General features: G+C 39.1%; 1 protein-coding gene across 1 annotated transcript in view; it reads right to left on the bottom strand.

Annotated features, from left to right (window-relative positions):
- Window positions 1–14,302: 14,302 nt before the first annotated feature.
- Window positions 14,303–20,288, bottom strand: part of atf7ip2 (activating transcription factor 7 interacting protein 2) — a 109,378-nt gene continuing 103,392 nt past the window's right edge. The window contains exons 11-12 of the mRNA XM_072560003.1: window positions 19,643–19,737; window positions 14,303–15,242 (exon numbers count right to left, since the gene is read on the bottom strand). Coding sequence (XP_072416104.1) covers window positions 14,835–15,242; window positions 19,643–19,737 — 503 coding nt within the window. The 3' untranslated portion in view covers window positions 14,303–14,834. The remainder of the gene's footprint in view (window positions 15,243–19,642; window positions 19,738–20,288) is intronic.

Below are 20,288 nucleotides of genomic sequence, written 5' to 3'. Positions count from 1 at the left end.
AAAAAAACCTTGGGGTCTAGACTATCTTCTGAATATTTTTGGGGTGGTTTGTCTCATCCATAACAGATATCCCACAAGTCAACAAAATGCCTCAGAAAATTCAACCAATTGGAGAAACATCATCCATCCTGTAAGTAGAATGGACAGACTCTCCGAGGAGTAGGTCCTCAATCATTTTTGTCAGAGGTTGTGGGCTGTGCCGTGTATCGGGGGCCACACTTTTGCCAAATCCCCTGTCTTTTCCCAGTGGTCAGAGGCTGTGGCTTTTCTGGAGTTTGGGAGAACGTGTCTGCAAATGGAGTTGCAGGAGGGATGTTGCTACTACAAAGACTCAGGAAAGAAGACGGTGGCTGCAAGAGGAATGTGGGGAAGAGAAACAGGATGTAAGATGTTAAGAGGTGAGTCTGCAAGAGGAGAGTTGAGGGGGTGTAGGAGGAGATTGCAATTAGGAGAGTGGAAAGGGAGTGTACAAAAAAGCAAGAACAGTTTAAACTGGTCAACAAAATAATACTTCGTTAACTGGAAGCTGGGAAAACATGGTAGTACTTGGTAATTAATTCTTTGCAAAATAATATAGATTCTCTAGTTTAAGAATACTTAAGGTTAGGAACTACAATATGGGGAAAATGTAGTTTATGCTATTGTAACGAACACTGACAATTGTTAAATTTATATCTCAGATGTAGCATAAAGAGTGGTAACTATCGTGTTGAAAACTTTGTGGTTAGCACTGCTGCCTCACAACACCAGAGACCCTGGTTCAATTCCTGCTTCAGGCAACTGTCTGTGTGGAGTTTGCTCATTATCCCCGTGTCTGCGTGGGTTTCCTCCAGGTGCTCCAGTTTCCTCCCACAGTCCAAAGATGTGCAAGTTAGGTGATTTGGCTATGCTAAATTGCCCATAGTGTTAGGTGAAGGGGTAAATGTAGGGGAATGGGTATGGGTGGGTTGCTTTTAGCGGGTCAGCGTGGACTTGTTGGGCCGAAGGGCCTGTTTCCACACTGTAAGTAATCTAATCTAATCTAGAAAACACATCAGCTGTGATGTCACCAGTATGTAGTGGAGCTGCCTGTGAAGAGGAGTTTAGTGCGCTGGATTCTTGTGTACCGATGTTGAAGTCATTTTGAAAAAGGTTTGTGCTAAGCTATACTTTTTGTCTTGAGTCAATTTAAATATTGTGGCTATTTATTTTCACTTGTGTTTTGTGACCAAGTTTGTTACTGTTACTAAGTAATTAATGGAAGGTTGGTAATTGAGAAATTCTTCTAATTCTGCTTCCATGAGGATTCAAACACCACGTACATTTCAACACAAATACAGGAGGTATTATTACATTGTGACTGCTGTTATGACATTGGGTAAGTCCTCCTGCTTATTTTAAAAGCAGCAACACAGAAAAGATTGATCCCATGCAGTAATTCATAAAAATTCGAGTGGCCAAAAACTATTTAAAGGAAAAATTAACAACTTTATTTATTAAAGTATAACAGAGAATAATTAACTAACAACTATTCACAACTCCTTCCTCTAACCTATCTTTTACCTTCCCTTCTATAATACTAGTCCGATAAAACTCCCAATTAAGATTTACAAAACCACACTTCTTATCTCAAAGCCAGGCAGCTTTTCGTTCTTCTATTTGAATTTTCCTCTTTTCTGAGAGCTATTTTTCAAGCAGTCTATCAAATGCTGGTGGCTTGTCAGTTCTCCTCCCAACTGTTCAATTTTCCTTGGCCTTATACCCCAGAGCATCAGATTTTGTCACTGGCTTTTAAGATTGTCAATATACTCAATTCAAACTAGATTGGAGTTTGATATTTTTAAGGTTATAATTTAAATTGATTTGGCCGAATTCAAATTTGTTTTTGTCTCCAGGCAATGAGCTAATTGAGTTGTTTGATCAAATGTTACCTTGTTGCCTTAGTGAGAACACTTGGTGCTGTGTCCAGCAGTTCTGCTGCTTTTAATTCTGTTAAAGTATGCCCACATCTTCATAACATTGCACTGTCCAATAAATCACTTGGTGAGCGTGGAGAAGCAGCCCCTGAAAACCAACAAGGTAGCCTCTAAAAGCTAGAAAAGGTATTTTGATGCCAGGAGCTAGTGGAATTTAAACACAATAGAATCAGAAATTGCAAGCAAGTCTTAGTAATGGGGACCATGAGATTATTGGTGTTTGTCATAGATACACATCAGGTTCACTAATAGTTTCCATCCCTGAAGAACGCTGTAGACCAGACCACGTAAGGATAACATGTTACTCCAGGTCCACAGTAATGTGATTGACTCTTCGGCTGTCCTCTGAAATAGCCTCGTGAGCCATCCCTCCAAAGGCAAATAAAACTGGGCAACAAATGCTGGCCTTGCCAGTGATGCCCAGATCCCATGAAATAATATTTTTAGCAAGTAACTTTGAAGAAGGCACATCTTAAACTTCTGTCAGTCATTACCACTACCTGATTCTGGTCAATGGTAACTCCAGGATGTTGATAGTGGGCTACGAAGTTAAAAATCACATAGCAGGTTATAGTCCAACAAGTTTAATCGGAAGAACTAGCTTTCGGAGCGCTGCTTCTTCATCAGGTGATTGACAACCATCTGATGAAGGTTCAGCGCTCTGAAAACTAGTGCTTCCAAATAAACCTGTTGGACTATATAACCTGGTGTAGTGCGGATTTTAACTTTGTACACCCAGTCCAACACCAGCACCTCCAAATCATGTTACTGGGCTATTCAGTGTTTGGTAGGATTGTAAAAGCCTTAATGTCATATAACAGACAAGTGACTCCGAACTCAATCCACAGCAACAATGTGGAGAAATCAGACATGTAAATACAGTCTCCTGTTAACTTTTTAAGTACATATCTTAATTTCAAATAGAGAACCCAACTATCATTTTACCAATTAATGTACGATTGTATATCTACGTTAAAGAATGTAGCACAGTGGTACCATAGTTTTTAAAGATTTGATTGAGAAGTATTAAATCCTTTAAATGTAATGAAGAACTATTGTGCATATCAGACACCACCAGGTACCAACTTACTGTGTGTAAATGATTCTGTTTCACAGCTTCACCTGCTGCAGTGTTTGTGCAGATACAGATATTAATTTCTAGTGCTCCAGGGTTTAGCTTTAAGCAGAGCTCCTTAGATAATGGAATCCTTCAACAATGCTTACTATTGCTGCAGGAGGTCGGGAGAGATTAAAGCATTACACTCTGTGCTACAGCTGCTACTGTAATTAAAAATCTTTTTACACTGTTCAATTTACTTTTTAAAGCACCGTTTTTGTTGGGGGCTTACCATCAGGAAACAGACAACAGCATTATCATTGCAGTTACACAATAACCTCTGATTAATTCAAGTTGTCACCATGAAAGGGACTGCAACTCAGTGTCAAATTAAGGTGTAGAGTCATAGTCATACAGCACAGAAACATAACCTTAGTTTCAACTAATCCATAATGAAGTTAAGAATGACACAACACCAAGTTATAGTCCAACAGGTTACTTTGAAAGTACATGCCTCATCAGGTAGCTAGTGGGGCAGGATCATAGGACACAGAATTTAGAAGTAAAATATCAAAGCGTCATACAACTGATACGATGTATTAGACAAACCTCACATTTTTATAGCACTTTAGTAAAATAAACAAAGGCAAGGCTCACACAGTTAAAAGTAGGGCTTTGGGCAGTGTTGTGGAACAGAGACACCTAGGGGTTCAGGGCACAATATTCTTTGCATGACATACGGTTGTTCAGAAGGCATTTAACCTGCCTGTCTTCATTGCTCAGGCCTTTGAGTATAGGCTGACCTGAGATGTCACCTTTTTTAAAGATACTGATAAAACTTTAAGTTATCTCAGAGCAGTGACTTGAAATAAATTTTGGAATTTACATAATAAATAATTGAAACCTGCATCCCAATTCTGAGTAATTAAATACTTAACAGCCATTTTGGTTATATCTAATACATTGCATCAGTTGTATGACACTTTGATCTTTTACTTATAAATTCTGTTCCACTAGTGAACTCATGAAGGAGAAGCGCTCCGAAAGCTAGCACTTCCAAATAAACCTGCTGGACTATGACCTGGTGTGTGATTTTTAACTTTGTCCACCCCTGTCTAACACCGACACCTCCACGTCATGGCTAATCCATGCTGACCATAATCCCAAACTAAATTAGTCCCACTTACCTGTGCTTGAACTATATCCCTCCAAACATTTCTTATTCATGTACTTGTCCAAATATCTTTTAAACACTGTAATTGTGCCTGCATCCACTACTCCCTCTGGAAGTTCATTCCATAGGAACCACTGTCTGTGTAATAAAAATGCTCCCATGTCTCTTTTTTAAAATCCTCCTCTCACGTTAAAAATATGCCCACTAGTCTTAAAATCCCCCACCCTAGGGAAAAGATACCTGCCATTTACCTTTTCTATACCCCTCATTATTTTATAAACCTGTATAAGATCACCCCTCAATTGCCTATACTGTAGCGAAAAAAAAACTCCCAGCCTATCCAACCTCTCTTTGCAACTCAAACCCTCCATTTCTGGCAACATTCTGGCAAATCTCTTCTGAACCCTCTCCAGCTTAATCAAATCCTTCTGTAACAGGTGGCACGGTGGCTCAGTGGTTAGCATTGCTGCCTCAAAGCACCAGGGTCCCAGGTTCAATTCCGGCCTCGGGTGACTGACTGTGTGAAGTTTGCACATTTCCTCCGGATGCTCCAGTTTCCTCCCACAGTCACAAAGATGTGCAGGCCAGGTGAATTGGCCATGCTAAATTGCCCATAGTGTTAGGTGCATTAGTTAGAGGGTCTGGGTGGGTTACTCTTTGGAGGGTTGGTGTGGACTTGTTGGGTCAAAGGGCCTGTTTTCACACTGTAGGGAATCGAATCTAATAAAAAAAAAATGGCGAACAAGAACTGCACACAGTATTCCAGAAGAGACCTCACCAACATTCTGTAGAACCTCAACATAACATTCCAACTCCTATACTCAGAGGTCTGAGCAATGAAGGCAGGCAGGCTAAATGCCTTCTTAAGAACCCTATATGTGGTGCAAACTTCAAAGAATAATGTACCTGAACCCCTAGGTGTCTCTGTTCCACAAAATTGCCCAAGGCTCTACTTTTAAGTGTATGAGTCTTGCCTTTCATAATATGGAGATGCCTTGCCTTTGTTTGTTTTACCAAAATGCAATACCCCACATTTATCCAAATTAAACTTCATTTCCCACTCCTCAGCCTATTGACCCAACTGATCAAGATCTCTTTGTAATCTTAGATAACCTTTTTCACTGTCCACTATACCACTAATCTTGGAGTCATCTGCAAGCTTACTAACCATGCCTCCTATATTCTCTTATATGACAAACAAAATTGGATCCAGCACTGATCCCTATGGAACACTGCTAGTCACAGGCCTTCAGTCTGAAAAACAACTCTCCACCATCACTCTGTCTCTTGCCGTTAAGCTGATTTTGTGTCAAATTGGCAAGCTCACCCCGAATATCATGTGACTTGACTTTACCAATTAGTCTAACATGTGGAACTTTGTCAAAGGATATAAGAAAATTCAAGTAAACAATGGCTACTGCTCTGCCCTCGTCAAGTTCTGAAAGATTTTAAGAAATAGCAAATTTGCAGAAAGTCACAAGATGATCACAAAATTTCTTAACACTTATTTGGAAGGCAATATACTTCCTATCCCTGTTAACTCATCACTTATTGGAATAAAGTTGTGCTTTTTGTACCTCAACATTTCTGAACCAAATAAACAAGGAATTAACCAAAATTGCTGTAGGCAATTGAGGCCTGCAGGGAATCATGTCAGGTCTGTTCAATAACCACATTAAAAATTCAGATAAAAGCTAGTTAAAACTCAATTAATTAAGTGAAACTCAATTTGCAAATATGCTCAAATAAAAGCAAAATACTTCAGATGCTAGAAATCTGAAAGAAAAACAGAAAATGCTGGAGGAACACAGCAGGTCTGGTAGCATCTGTGGAGAAACAAAATTAACATTTTGAGTCTGCTATGACTTTTCAAATTAGAAAGGAACTGGGAAATAACAGTTTTTCTGCTGTTTACCAAAGGGGACGAGTAAGTGGAACATATGATGAGGGTACCCATAGCAAAAGACAAAGGGAATAACAGGGCATCCTTGAGAAAGAGAGTTATGTGAAACTCATATCAAGACAACTTATATTGAAGAATTGTTTCACCATAACAATAAAGTAGGACATTGGCATTGCTGATTGGACTAGCATTTATTGACCATTCCTAGTTTCCTTTGAGGTGATAGTGGTGAGCTGCCTTCTTGAATGCTGTGGGTTGACTCATAATGCCCTCACGGAGGGAAGTGTAGGATTTTGACCCAGCGACAGTGATATATTTCCAAGTCAGCATGGTGAGTGGCTTGGAGGGGAACCTTTAGGTGGTGGCGTTCCTATGTGTCTGCTGCCTTTGTCCTTCTAGTGATTATGGGTTTGGAAGCTGCTATCTGAGGATCTTTGGTGAATTTCTGCAGTGCACCTCATGAACGGGATACATTGCTGTCATTGAGTGTCAGTTGTGGAGGGAATGGCTACATATAGATGTGGTGCTAATCAAGCTGATGCTTTGTCCTGGATGGTGTCAAACTTCTTGTGTGTTGTTAGAGCTGCACTCATCAAGGCAAGTGGGGAATATTTGAGCACACTCCTGACTTGTGTCTTGTTGATGATGGACAGGCTTTGGGGAGTCAGGAGGTGAGTTACTCGCTGCTGTATTCATAGCCTCTGACCTGTTCTTGTAGGCCCTGCATTTTTATACCTAGTCCAAGTTCAGTTTCTGGTCAATGGTAACTCCCAGGCTATTGCTGGTAGGAGATTCATTTATGGACAGGACAGGAATGCAATTCATATCAGGGCAAGTTCTCCCATGAGAAACAATACAACACAGTAGGGATAAAGACTGCTGATATCTGAGGGACTTCCAAATATATTATTTTGTTAAGGATCTATTCAGTTTTATTAGACAACATGGGCAGTGGTATGACATGTTGGAAAAATAATGGTGAAAATAAAAATAAAATCTCGGTGTTGAGAAAACATTTTGCAATTTTTCCCTTAAGATTTAAATGGTAAATCTTGCTAATGGATGGTGACTACCATATTTCCATGCATTTGTGCCTCATTAATTACCCAACTCTTCTCATTTGTATGCAGCTTCCAATTCTCTCCAAATCAAATGCTAGTATTTGATATGAAAGCCAAAGTACTGTATATGCATAGTGGTATCAGCTCCCCTCTTGCTTCTCCAACCTCTGGAACCTTTAGCAAACTACAATTTGCATGCTTCTAACTGGTTGCTTTGCATGCAGACACAAACATATCTCATATATCATCACAGGATACATCTATTACTCCCATCATTCATTAACTTTGTGCTCAGCTGGAGGCTTCCGGCCTGTCAGGTTTGCTCTGAGGGAAAGCAGAGAGGGAAAGCCGGGCAGCTTGTCACTGGTTGGAGTACTGAATAATGAAGGGGTCAACATATGGCATTGTGCTTTCTCAGTGTCACACCGACATCAGGTGACAGCAGCTTATGTAGCAAACACACACTGCACATTTTTCAACGAAATTACCACGTCAGAAAGTCAAAGGGGACCATCAGGGTGGATTATGTCAGTTGGCACAAACAAGAGAGGTGTGCGGTTGGCCAAAGGGATGGTCAGATTCCAGTCCAAGGGGTGGACCACAGTCAACAGAGCTTGGTTCTACCAGAATTTATGAATCTGTGGTTTTTGCGTTCTGGCGATTAGTCAAGTGTAATCTGTCTGGGGATTATAAACACATCAGTCATGGTGCTGTGGAGACATTAGTACGGGTTGTAGACTGGAGGGTAGGCTACAGTCATTCCTGGGATTTGGGCATTAATAGCTGGGGCAGTCCACGGACTTGTGGGTAAAGTGGGAAACACAAATCTGTGGACAGACTTTACTGGACTGGGTCACTGATGGAATGATTACAATGAAAGGTGAAATTGTACACAGCATAGGAGGGGAGCTCTGTGAGCGGTGAGTGGGAGGGACTTCACAAATCTCTCAGAAACACGTTGACACTGCCAATTAAAATAACCTTGGGCCCTCAGCATAGAACTATCATCTGCTAGAATAGGACTTGTGCTTCTACTACTGGCCTATCTCTGATGTCATTTGAGTTAGAAGGACACAATGGTGGTCCCATTACAGTGGCTGTCAAAGTACAGTGGTGCTGAAATTTTATGTGAAGGGCTTGTTTCATGGATTAACTGGGGTTCTGTACGATGCTTATAGATCCTTGACCCATAAATGCATCCATGAATACTGAACCATATTCCTCCTCCAATGACAAAAAGAGTCAAGCAGCCCAAGTACACACATTCTTGTCTTCCCCCAGGGGCATGTTGCAACATTGTACATATCTTGCTTTGAAAGAGTTGTAGAGGTTTTCAACTGAAAATGTTTCCAACCATTAATATTCAAATTTGATGAGACTATAATGCCAGATTTGGGAGATCTGCACCAATTACCCTTGGAACTACATATTTAAAAAAGTTTCCTGCTGGCTTCCAAGGTCCTTAGGCCACACAGGAAAAGCAGCTGGGAGACAAGGGATATCGTCTCTAAATACGGCTCATGACACCTTTATGAAACCCATAAACTGATACAGAATGAAGATATGTTGCTGCCTGTGTTTGCACGATGACCATAATTGAACAGACCTTAGGTCTCCTTAAGGTGAGGTTTCAAAGTTTGGACTATCTGGCTGAGCCTTGCACTATGGCTCAGTAAGGATATTCCACATCACTGTGCCATGCAGTGCTCTTCGTAGCAGGAGATGGCAAGAGAGCATGCATTAGATGCAATTAAAACAGAACATCAACAGCAATCCTCTGAAGGAGAAGATGAGAAAAGTGACTGAAAAGGACAACCTCAAGGATTCGAGAGAGTAATGTGTTGTCAAGTGCAAAAAGTCAGAGAGACATCATTGAAATACACTCTAAGGACAAGTGAACTGGGGTTAGACTTCCTTTAATTGTGACATTCTGTTGGTCTATGGCAAGTAGCCCCTGGTTACTGTAAAGAACATGTGGATCTAGTTATTTTCTCAGTCCTTTATCTTGTATGTCACTGAATAAATGTTTCACTATCCAAACAAATGTACATGATCTTATATTCTCACTTTTAAATATCTCTCAATTGCGGGTCCTAGTCACCATTTAGGAAAAGAAAACAGCAATTGTGAGACTGTACCTGTGTTTTTGTTTTTGCTGCTGTTTACCTATTATTTATTATCTATGCTACTTAACTATGTGATCTGCCTGTACTGCTCACAAGACAAAACTTTTCACTGTGCCTTGGTACACATGACAATAAATTCAATTTAATTCAATTCAATTCAATTCAAGGCACAAATATTGCATAGCAATAAGGTTAGGTAATTCTTAATGCACACAAAATCCAAGTGTTGTGCATGAAGTCTTTCAGACTTGGCAATAGGATAGGAGCAATTCTGAGGCACCTCCTTTTGGCTTTCTATCATTGATTAGCCGTCAATGTCCTAAGTTCATATAAATTGCTACATTACATCAAAATAGTTGAGCATTCTGCAGAAAAGGGCTTACTCAAGGAACGTAACTCTTTATGCAGCTTCTTTCAGAAGACCACAGCCTTATGAAGGAAGAGTTGAGAACAGTTATACACTTCCCAGCCTTGAACAGCAGTATGCTTCCTTGAAAAGTTGGAATCTTTGCAAAAAGTGATGTGTGGAATCATCAGGACTACACGGCAGTTCAGTGGCTAGCACTGCTGCCTCAGCGCTGGAGAGCCAAGTTCGATTTGACCCTTGGAGTGGTGGAGGGTTGCTTTTCAGACTGGAGGCCTGTGACCAGTAGAGTTCCACAAGGATTGGTGCTGGGTCCTCTACTTTTTGTCATTTATATAAATGATTTGAATGTGAGCATAAGAGGTACAGTTAGTAAGTTTGCAGATGACATCAAAATTGGAGGTGTAGTAGACAGCGAAGAGGGTTATCTCAGATTACAACAGGATCTTGACCAGATGAGCCAATGGGCTGAGAAGTGGCAGACGGAGTTTAATTCAGATAAATGCGAGGTGCTGCATTTTGGGAAAGCAAATCTTAGCAGGACTTATACACTTAATGGTAAGGTCCTAGGGAGCGTTGCTGAACAAAGGGACCTTGGAGTGCAGGTTCATAGCTCCTTGAAAGTGGAGTCGCAGGTAGATAGGATAGTCAAGTATGCTTTCCTTTATTGGTCAGAGTATTGAGTACAGGAGTTGGGAGGTCATGTTGCAGCTGTACAGGATATTGTTTAGGCCACTGTTGGAATATTGCGTACAATTCTGGTCTCCTTCCTATCAGAAAGATGTTGTGAAACTTGAAAGGGTTCAGAAGAGATTTACAAGGATGTTGCCAAGGTTTGAGGATTTCAGCTATAGGGAGAGGCTGAAGGCTGGGGCTGTTTTCCCTGGAGCATTGGAGGCTGAGAGGTGACCTTATAGAGGTTTACAAAATTGAGGGGCATGGATAGGGTAAATAGGCAAAGTCTTTTCCCTGGGGTCGGGGAGTCCAGAACTAGAGGGCATAGGTTTGGGGTGAGAGGGGAAAGATATAAAAGAGACCTACGGGGCAACGTTTTCACACAGAGGGTGGTACGTGTATGGAATGAGCTGCCAGAGGAAGTGGTGGAGGCTGGTACAATTGCAACATTTAAGAGGCATTTGGATGAGTATATGAATAGGAAGGGTTTGGAGGGATATGGGCTGGGTACTGGCAGGTTGAACCTGATTGGGTTGGGATATCTGGTCGGTGTGAATGGGTTGGACCGAAGGGTCTGTTTCCATGCTGTACATCTGTATGACTCTCTGAACTGTCTGTGCGGAGTTTGCACCTTATCAGTGTGTCTGTGTGGTTTCCTATCACAGTCCAAAGATGTGCAGATTAGGCGAATTGTCCATGGGACATGCAGGGTTACAGGGATAGAGTAGGGGAGTGGGTGTGGACGGGATGCTCTTTGGAGGGATCAGTGTGGACTCGAAGGGGCAAATAGCCTTTTTCCACACTGTCGGGATTCTATTATCTATGATAATTGATTCCTCGTTCATTCATGTAGTGTGGAATTATAATGCTAGGTCAGGCCCAAGTAAAATCCCTGTACTCAAATAAAAGCAAAATACTGAGGATGGTGGAAATCTGAAACGAACAGAAAATGCTGGAAAAACTCAGCAGCCTGGAAGAGAAACAGAGGTAACATTTGGAGTACCCTTTTACTGATTTCAAAAGTACCAGAGATTGGATTTTTGTTATTCTTACAACAGAGGTGGAAGAGCAGTGAAGGAAACAGATTGTGTGGAGGTCCAATGCAAAGACAAAGAGATTGTTAATGGTGAGAAAAGGGATATTAAATGAGTGTAAATTAAGTTGGGAGAATGAGAAAATCCTTTCTATTGAGAGTGAGATTAAAAAGATTTTAAAAAAATGTTATGAGTAGGAGAGAATGTAAGAACAATGCAGAACAACGGGCTGCACAGTGACTCAGTGCTGCCTCATTGCGCCAGGGACCCAGGTTTGATTCAAATCTTGGGTAAATATCGGAGTGGAGTTTGCACACTCTCCCAATGTCCGCATGAGTTTCCACTGGGTGCTCCAGTTTCCTCCCACAGTCCAAAGATGTGCAGGCTAGGTGGATTGGCCATGCTAAATTATCTATAGTGTCTAGGGATGTGCTGGCTAGGTGGATGAGCCATAGTAAATGCAGAGCTACGGGGATAGGGTTCGGGTCTGAGTGGGATGCTCTTCGGAGAGTTGTGCAGACCCAGTGGGCTAAATGGCCATCTTCTGAATTATAGGGACTCAAACAAGTTGTGGAATTGAATATTGAGTCCAAGAGGCTGTAAAGTGCTTACCTGGAAAATAAGGTGTTTTTCGAGCTTGCATTGGAATATTACAGAATGCCTACTAGGATTGAAATGTTGCTGTCATGCTAACTAGAGACAGATACAGTATGTAATCAAGAAGGCCAATGGGATGCTACCCTTTATTACAGAAGAATTGAAAGTAGTAGTAAGGAAGTTATGTTTCAGTTATACAGTGCATTAGTGAGACCATATCTTGAATACTGTGTACAGTTTTGGCCTCTATTCAAGGAATGATACAAATGCATTGAAAGTGGTACAAAGGAGGTTTATTAGATTGATAGCTGGAATGAGCAGATTGTCTGAGGAGGATGAGTTGGGTTAGTGATTATTCCTACCATCCATAGTCTTCCACATTTGTAAAAGCATAAATGACTAAAATGCAAGGCAGGCATTACCAATGCTAAAGAAAAATAACGGAATGAGTCATCTATTTTTCATATAATGTATTACTTTATTCATGGACTAAGCTATACAAGTATACAAGCGAAAAACATAAAATCACTTTGTTAATGTATTTTTAATACTGGAATGAATGTTTTCGGAAGACTTAATCTACAAGGAATTATTGAACATGTTGCTCTCATTATGTTAAACAGAATAATTAAATAAAATTGAAAATGTTTAATTAATTCTTAGGCTGAAAATAAAATTTGGGTCCAAGCACCACTGCTTTTGTACAAAACAAAAATGGTCAATTACATTCTCTTACAACCGTCAAGTAATATGCTACAATCTTTAGGTGTATCCCAAGCAGTCTTAAAGTCTCCATTTGGCATCAGACTGATTATAACACCATTGGCAATTAGACACATCATGGCAAAATGAACACGCTATTTTCCTTCATAGGTTATATTAACCTGGGGAATTGTGTAACATATTTTATAAAGAACATTTTGATATATAAGTTGCAATGGAAAACACAATTTTAACTCTGTTTTATCTATACTAGAAGTTTTTGATACTGAACAGTTGTTTGGAACATGTTTCATGATGCCTTGGTGTTTCTGTGCTAGACACAGGTGGCAAGTTTCAACATGGACTAGATGTATGGTAAGAATTGGACTAACACTTGTAAAATGAATTAAAGCAACCACCATACTTGTACTCTGCAAGCAACTCCTACAATTGTATAATTCATGCAATGTTTGATGAACAATTTAGTTTTATTAAAACATAACAGACTTCAGATCAACAAATTTCTACTATTTTAGATTCAGTTATGATATGGGAGGCAACAAATTCAATTATTTAATTTTTCATGACCGAAAAAAGTTATCACCCTGATTCCTTAGTAGAGTAATATACTCCTCATACACAAAAAGTAGGAAATATTTTGTCTATGTTCCAACCAGAACCTAAAGTTGGGAAATTTGTCCCAAAATTACTTTTGTTCATGTCTTAACAGATTGGTTTCCAACTCAGTGGCTATGACAACATTTATGTTTTGCACCAAACCAATATAATAAACTGTCCAACTCCTGATATGGGTTTCATGAGCTGTTCACCATTTCTCTAGACCTCAATATGCAAATGTATAATTAATCTGTCTAGATTAATGATATGATAGGTTTTAGATGTAATGATATTAACAACATTCCAGTCTGTGCTAAAGTGGATAAGCAGCTTTTAGAAAGCATTATTTTCTAGGTCCTCTCTAATGAAATTAAGTATAAAAATATAGCATGTCTACAAAGGTAAAGGCTATATAGGATTATCTGATTACTTACCCTGCATTTTCAGAACAACTTAAGTTTAACCAAAATTAATAAAATTACTTCGCTAGCTTCTTTGATGGATAAGTGCTATTATATCCATCTATTGTAAATAGCGAAAGTGAGATGGAACTTCAATGTTCATTTTACTACTGAACAAGCAAAACCTGTGTTTCCTCGATATTTCCTCTCTATAATGTTTAGCAGCTTCAGATACCAGTACATTAATATCTAAAATCCAACTTTGCAACCTTTAGTACAATAATTTATTTGAATTTTTATAAATACCACTGATGGACATTTAGCTTTAATGTTGCAAGCATTCTTACTCTTGCACAATATTTTTAAAATTTCAAGTGTGCTAGAAGGATAGGAAAGTACCAATATGTTACATGATAAATGAACAAAAAATAAATTTTGAGCCAAGGTTGCCACCAAAGTGCAAATCTTTATGATGGAAACACAACACATCTATGGGCTTGTTTTGGAAGGGCTGCAGGAAACCTTTACGTGGAAGGAGAAAAAGCCTTGGATATTATTGTATGTTTAATCAGATCAGACTATTCTTGACAGAAGGCTGAACAGATCATCTGACCTCATAACTGTAGATGAAGCAAGGCACAAAAAGGTCATAAGGGAAAATATAACTATTTTCACTGAATTTCACCCTTGAATACTGCATAAACACACCCTCAGAGAAGTCATGAATTGCAAGTTAAAAGAGAAAATATTTCCAAATATCTTGGTATTCTTATACATATATCTTTGAAATGAGCTAACCAAAGTTGCAGTAATATTTAATTAAGAACAGGAAATATATTTCGAGCTCACGCTGGGGAATGAACACTTTTAACATGGCATTGTGCTCAAAAACCTCTTCTGATTTTTGGATTTGTTTTGATTCAAAAGTGAATACCACACCAGCCATTTTTTAAACACACCAGCCCATTTACTAACATCGCCGTAATCTCAACATTAAGAACCAGAATTCAACTTTTCAAATGATGAATCCTTGTAGAACTATTGCTATAGTAAGCAAACAACACTAGTTTTTGTCATTTGCTTAATCAATTGTGAATATTCTACAACAATACACACAATTTAAATCCGACCTTACAACGCAACAAATAATGTCTTATTCTGTTTCACTTAGGATTCTTGAAAGCAAATAGCTTGTGGTTCACAAAAAGGACCAAAACGTCCATAAATATCCTTTGCTCTCACTGTAAAATAATACTTGTTTCCAAGTACAAACTGAGTCAAAGTGCAAGCCATTGGAAGAGGTAGGGCTTTTATTTCTCCAATTATTTTCCATTGTGATGGACACTTCAAATTGGGGTTTTCATGATATGCATACAACTGATAACAGTGCACAGGGGCACAAGTCTGGCTTACATCTGTAATATTCCAGGAGAGTGCAATTCCTTTTGGTTTTCTCACTTGTGCCAGATTTAATTCAAGCATCTGGGGAGTACTTGTATTAATAGCTTCAGAAGGTAGGTCTGCTGTTGTCAATATCCTGGATACTGGAGTAGGGTGTGTACATTTCGTGGAAACCTACATAATATAGAATTATAAAGTGATAGAATTTTAAATTGATGAACTTCCGTGCATGCAATATTGTAATCATGCCACATGTTTTGAAAACACGGAACATATTTATCACACATTTAATAAACAAAACATTATTCTTTTGCTTTATAGTTTCCTTCAAGTATCATTCATAAATTTACAGTCATAGTGCGAGAGATGTACAACATGGAAAAAGACTCTTCCATCCAACTTGACCATGCTGACCAGATAAATTTATCCTGCTCCATTGGCCAGCATTTGACCCACATCCCTCTAAACTCTTCCTATTCATGTACCCATCTGATGCCTTGTAAATGTAGCAATTGTACCAGCTTCCACCACCTTGTCTGGCAGTGCATTCCATACATGCACCACCCTCCGCATGAAAACATTAGGTCTCTTTTAAATCTTGCCCCTCTCACCTTAAACCTATACCTTCTAGTTTTGGACTCCTCTACCTTGGGGAAAAGACCTTCACAATTCATCCTATCCATGCCCCCCCCATAATTTTATAACCTTCCATAAGGTCACCCCTCAGCCTCCCACGCTCCAAAGAAAACAACCTCAGCCTATTCTGCCTCTCCCTACAGCTCAAACCCTCCAAACTTGGCAACGCCTTTCTAAACCTTTCTTGCACTTTTTCAAGTTTAACAAATTCTTTTGTATGGCAGGGAGGCCAGAACTGAACACAGTATTCTAAAAGTGTACTGTACAGCCGAAACATGACCTCCCAGCTTGTATACTCAATGTATTGATCAAGAAATGCAAGCATACCAAATGCTTAGTTTACCATCTTTTGTCTGCTTCAAGGAAACTTGTACCCCAAGGTCTCTTTGTTTGGCAATACCCCCCAGGACCTTACCATTAAGTGTATAAGTCTTGCCCTAATTTGTTCTTTCAAAATGCAATACAGACGAGCTAATAATTGTTTTCTTTGGAAAGACCCAGAAACATGCTGCAAAATTAGCTAACATGATCTCAAATGTTATAATTTTTGTATTATTACCCAAAACGTGAGTAAACTAACAAAAGTTAGAACCTAAAGGAGCTTGGAAAAAAGGGGTTATAATCAGTCTAAGCACTGGCACTTGAATTGTGACAATGGGACCAAGTTAATAATGGAAAAGATAAATAATGCAGTCCAAAGGAGATTAAACTGCCTCGTGTGGAAAAGGTTGGGCAGTAGCAATTGGAAAAAAATTCCTGGCTCAGTCTGCCCATCGAGGGAGAAAGTGCCTCCATGTATGTGATCATTGTTGCCAGAGTTTGGGCAGGTGTGTATATGGTCGGAGAAATGGTAATAACAGATTGCATTTGGGTAAGCCAACCAGGGAAACAGGTTAATAGCAGCTCCAGGTGCCTCACACAGCATGCCTCAGCACTGCTGGACACTGTCGAAGAGCGTGATGCTGGAAAAGCACAGTTGGCCAAGAGGAGCAGGAGAATCTACGTTTCGGGTAGAAGCCCATCATCAGAAAACATTGATTCTCCTGCTCCTCAGATGCTACCGTACTGGCTGTGCTTTTCCAGCACCACACTCTTCAACTCTGATCTCCAGCATCTGCAGTCCTCACCTTCTCCCACTGTTGAACACTGTCCCAGTTATAATAAAATGAAGGCCTTCTATCCTACTAACCCTCACCCACGAAACATTTCCCATGTTCCGTCCAGGCCACCTTTCATTTTTCCACCCACTTTCCATGGCTTCTTATTCCTGGCTAAGTCATTCCCACCCCCAGCCCAAAAGTCCCCATGTCAAATATTAGTACTTCCGTGCTAATTCACCCAAAACACATTGTACAAAATTAATAAATCTCTCCACAATAATAAGTATGAAACAAAAGTTTTTAAAAAATGTTTCCATAGTTTCCATTTCTATAAAAGATCATTAACTACAAGCCAATTAAAAACTCTATTATCAGGCTCTTTAAAGCTTCAACAGGTGAAACTTTAAGTACTTGAATTCTCAATAGTATAAATAGACATTGTGAAATTGACAAGAGATCAAAGAGCCAGGGCTGACAATCGAGCAATGTTTTCCTGGGGTTCAGCCTTTCAACAGACTAATGGATTTCTGGGGTCAGTGAAGAATGCCTAATAAGGCTTAACAGATCACTAACATGTAATGTGGATTTGGATTAATAATCAGAAATGCTGATAGAATGCTGATTCCATATCTAAAAAGACTAGATGTAATATGACTCATGCTTCAGGAATACGAAGCCTTGATCAGATCAGTCCTGGAATACTTTGAGCAGTTCTTGACACTACAACCTGGTACAAAGAGATTCTGAGAATGGAGCATCATATTATTAGTATGATATCTGGATTCCAAGGGTTAAACCTGAAAAAGAGATTGTATAAACTAGGATTGTATTCACTGGATTATAGACGGTTAAGATTTGATCAACATTTTCAACACACTAAATGGAACAGATTTGGTGTCACTTCTGCTCGTTCAGTAGTCCAGGATCAGGGTACAAAGTCAAAAAATTAGAGTCAGAACTTCAGGAGTGCAACTGAGAAAATCTTTTTCACTAAACTGACAGGAATTAACATTAAATCTAAGATTGATAGATTTTTGGTATCAGAGTTACTAAGGCATGGGGCAAAAAGGCAAGAATATAGTGTTAAGTCACAGATTAGCCAGATACCACTGAATGGAAACACAAATGTGACAATAAATGGTCAAATCCTATTGCAATGCCTCTACAGCCAATGTTACTTGATGGACATACCAAAGATTATTTTCCTATGTTGCTTTTTGAAAATCTTCCATTTGGTGCTACAGCCTGAGATACAGAAGACTCTTCTGGTTGAATCATTGAGAGAGATCAGGAGAACATCTGTAGAATGTCAGCACCAGCATCTCTAATTTCAGAACCTCCAATGTCACAAAAAGAACCAAGAACTACATATATAACTAACATGTCGAAGTTTGGGTCAGGTGTTACCTTTGTACTTAAGGTAGTGAAACAATCCAAGTTATATTTGTACTACACTGATACAGAAAGTGACCTCTCTCTTCTATTCAGGATCTAAATATGAGAATATTTGGAAAAGGGGACAAATGTGAACTTTTTTTTATTCAGTATGTTGCTGAGATCCTGAATGTACAGTCTGAAAGAATGCTGGAAGCAGAGTTAATACTAACTTTTCAAAAGGCAAAAAATACATTGCTACAGGGAAAAAAAGGGAATCGTTAGTACTTCTTTGAAAGCCACCATTAGCATAATGGACTAAATGCCTGTGAGCTCACTGAGAATGAAGGAAGTGTTTTTAAATTTAGCTTGATGTTGGCTTACGTTTGTCATAGATCAAGAGGGTCGAAAACCAGATCCAGTCACAGGAGTTTACAATAAATTTGGTCATGTTCTAATGCTATTAGTCAATCAAAATGGAAATAAATCCAAGGGAAGTGACAAACCAATTAATATAACAAAACTTGAGAACTAATTTTTGTCTGTCCATTTTAACAGCATGATTATTATGAAGTACCAAACAATAATCTGCTCTTCCAAACTGAAGTATTAATTTGAGCAGAACACCACATGCAATGTAGTGCTTAAAACACTCTTTTGGATATTTACTTCATTAAAAAGTAGTTATACACATATGCTGCAAAGACGAAAGTGAGGACTGCAGATGCTGGAGATCAGAGTCAAGATTAGAGTGGTGCTGGAAAAGCACAGCAGGACAGGCAGCATCTGAGGAGCAGGAAAATTGACGTTCCTCATGAAGGGTTTTTGCCCAAAATGTCAATTTTCCTGCTCCTCGAGTGCTGCCTGAACTGCTGTGTTTTTCCAGCACCACACTAATCTTGACATGTGCTGCATAGCAATTTCATTTCTTGATCTTTGCCAATGTGATCTGGATTACACTGCACTTTGGCATTAATACACTAAAAATATCTCCACAACAGTCCAGGTTGGGGTTCTAACCTCAACGTTCCATCATTTTGTGGGACTTTCTTCCCGTCTTTAGAAATGCCACTAGAAGATGGTCTATTTGTTATCTAACTCATAAGTCTTGAAAAAGACATCTTTGCTGATGTTACAATCACAAGTATTTGTTTACAAGCCTTTATGTCTTACCGCATTTGAGGAACACGTGAAACATCAATGAAGGCAGAGTTATTGAAGATTATGAGATTTAATGGTTTTAAAATTCTCAATTCTCTTCCAGGACATTGCTTTATATAGTACAGGAAACAGAAGGAAACAATAGCCATGCTGTTCTTAAATAATCTTAAAGAACAATCCTGTTATTTACCAGTTAGTTGAAATGAAGATGATACTGTAAGAGTTTATAATATGGACATATCAAGAAATGCTAACAGCTTTGTTGTATATTAACACAATAAAAGTATTTAAAGATTTTCATACATTACTCATCTGAGAATACTGTTGTTGTTGATTCATTGTAAGGTCAACCAGCTTTAGACTTTTGGTCATCACATTATTCCCTCTCATTGGTCCACCTAAACAAATATGTATATTTATTGCTTGCAGTGGCTGACTTTACAAGAATATTTTAGTTTGGGCTGTAAAATAAACATTAAAGTCTTTAGATATTAAAGTTAGTATTGGTTAAACTAGAAAAAAATTCAATCTTTCAATGCCAAATTAAAATTTCATGCATGCTTTCTCTTTAGTAGCATTAAACAAGGCTTGTCTAGTTGATGAAGGACAAATTATAGACAACGAAGCTTCATACACAGTCTTGTCCAGAGTGAACGAAGTTATGACAGCATCATGAGCAGGAACAGGATTTGATTAGGTTTAGTCTATTCCCAAATTTGACAGTCTCCCTAAAGGAACAAACATCCAACTTACAACACAGTCTTTCCCTTGTAGGGAAAGTCATGCCACCACTGTTGGTGTTTATGCACCTATAATGACAAATTCTGAAGAAATAAATGATAAATTTTATGAAAAGCTATAACCCTTGATTCCAGCAATTTCATAGTCAGGCACACTCATCATTCCCAGTGATTTCAATGCCAGAGTTTGCACAGACCGACAAATTTCG

The sequence above is a fragment of the Chiloscyllium punctatum genome, chromosome 40 (genome assembly GCF_047496795.1).
Source record: "Chiloscyllium punctatum isolate Juve2018m chromosome 40, sChiPun1.3, whole genome shotgun sequence".
In the NCBI taxonomy this organism is placed as follows: Eukaryota; Metazoa; Chordata; class Chondrichthyes; order Orectolobiformes; family Hemiscylliidae; genus Chiloscyllium; species Chiloscyllium punctatum.
This window is presented reverse-complemented; position numbering and strand designations above follow the sequence as displayed.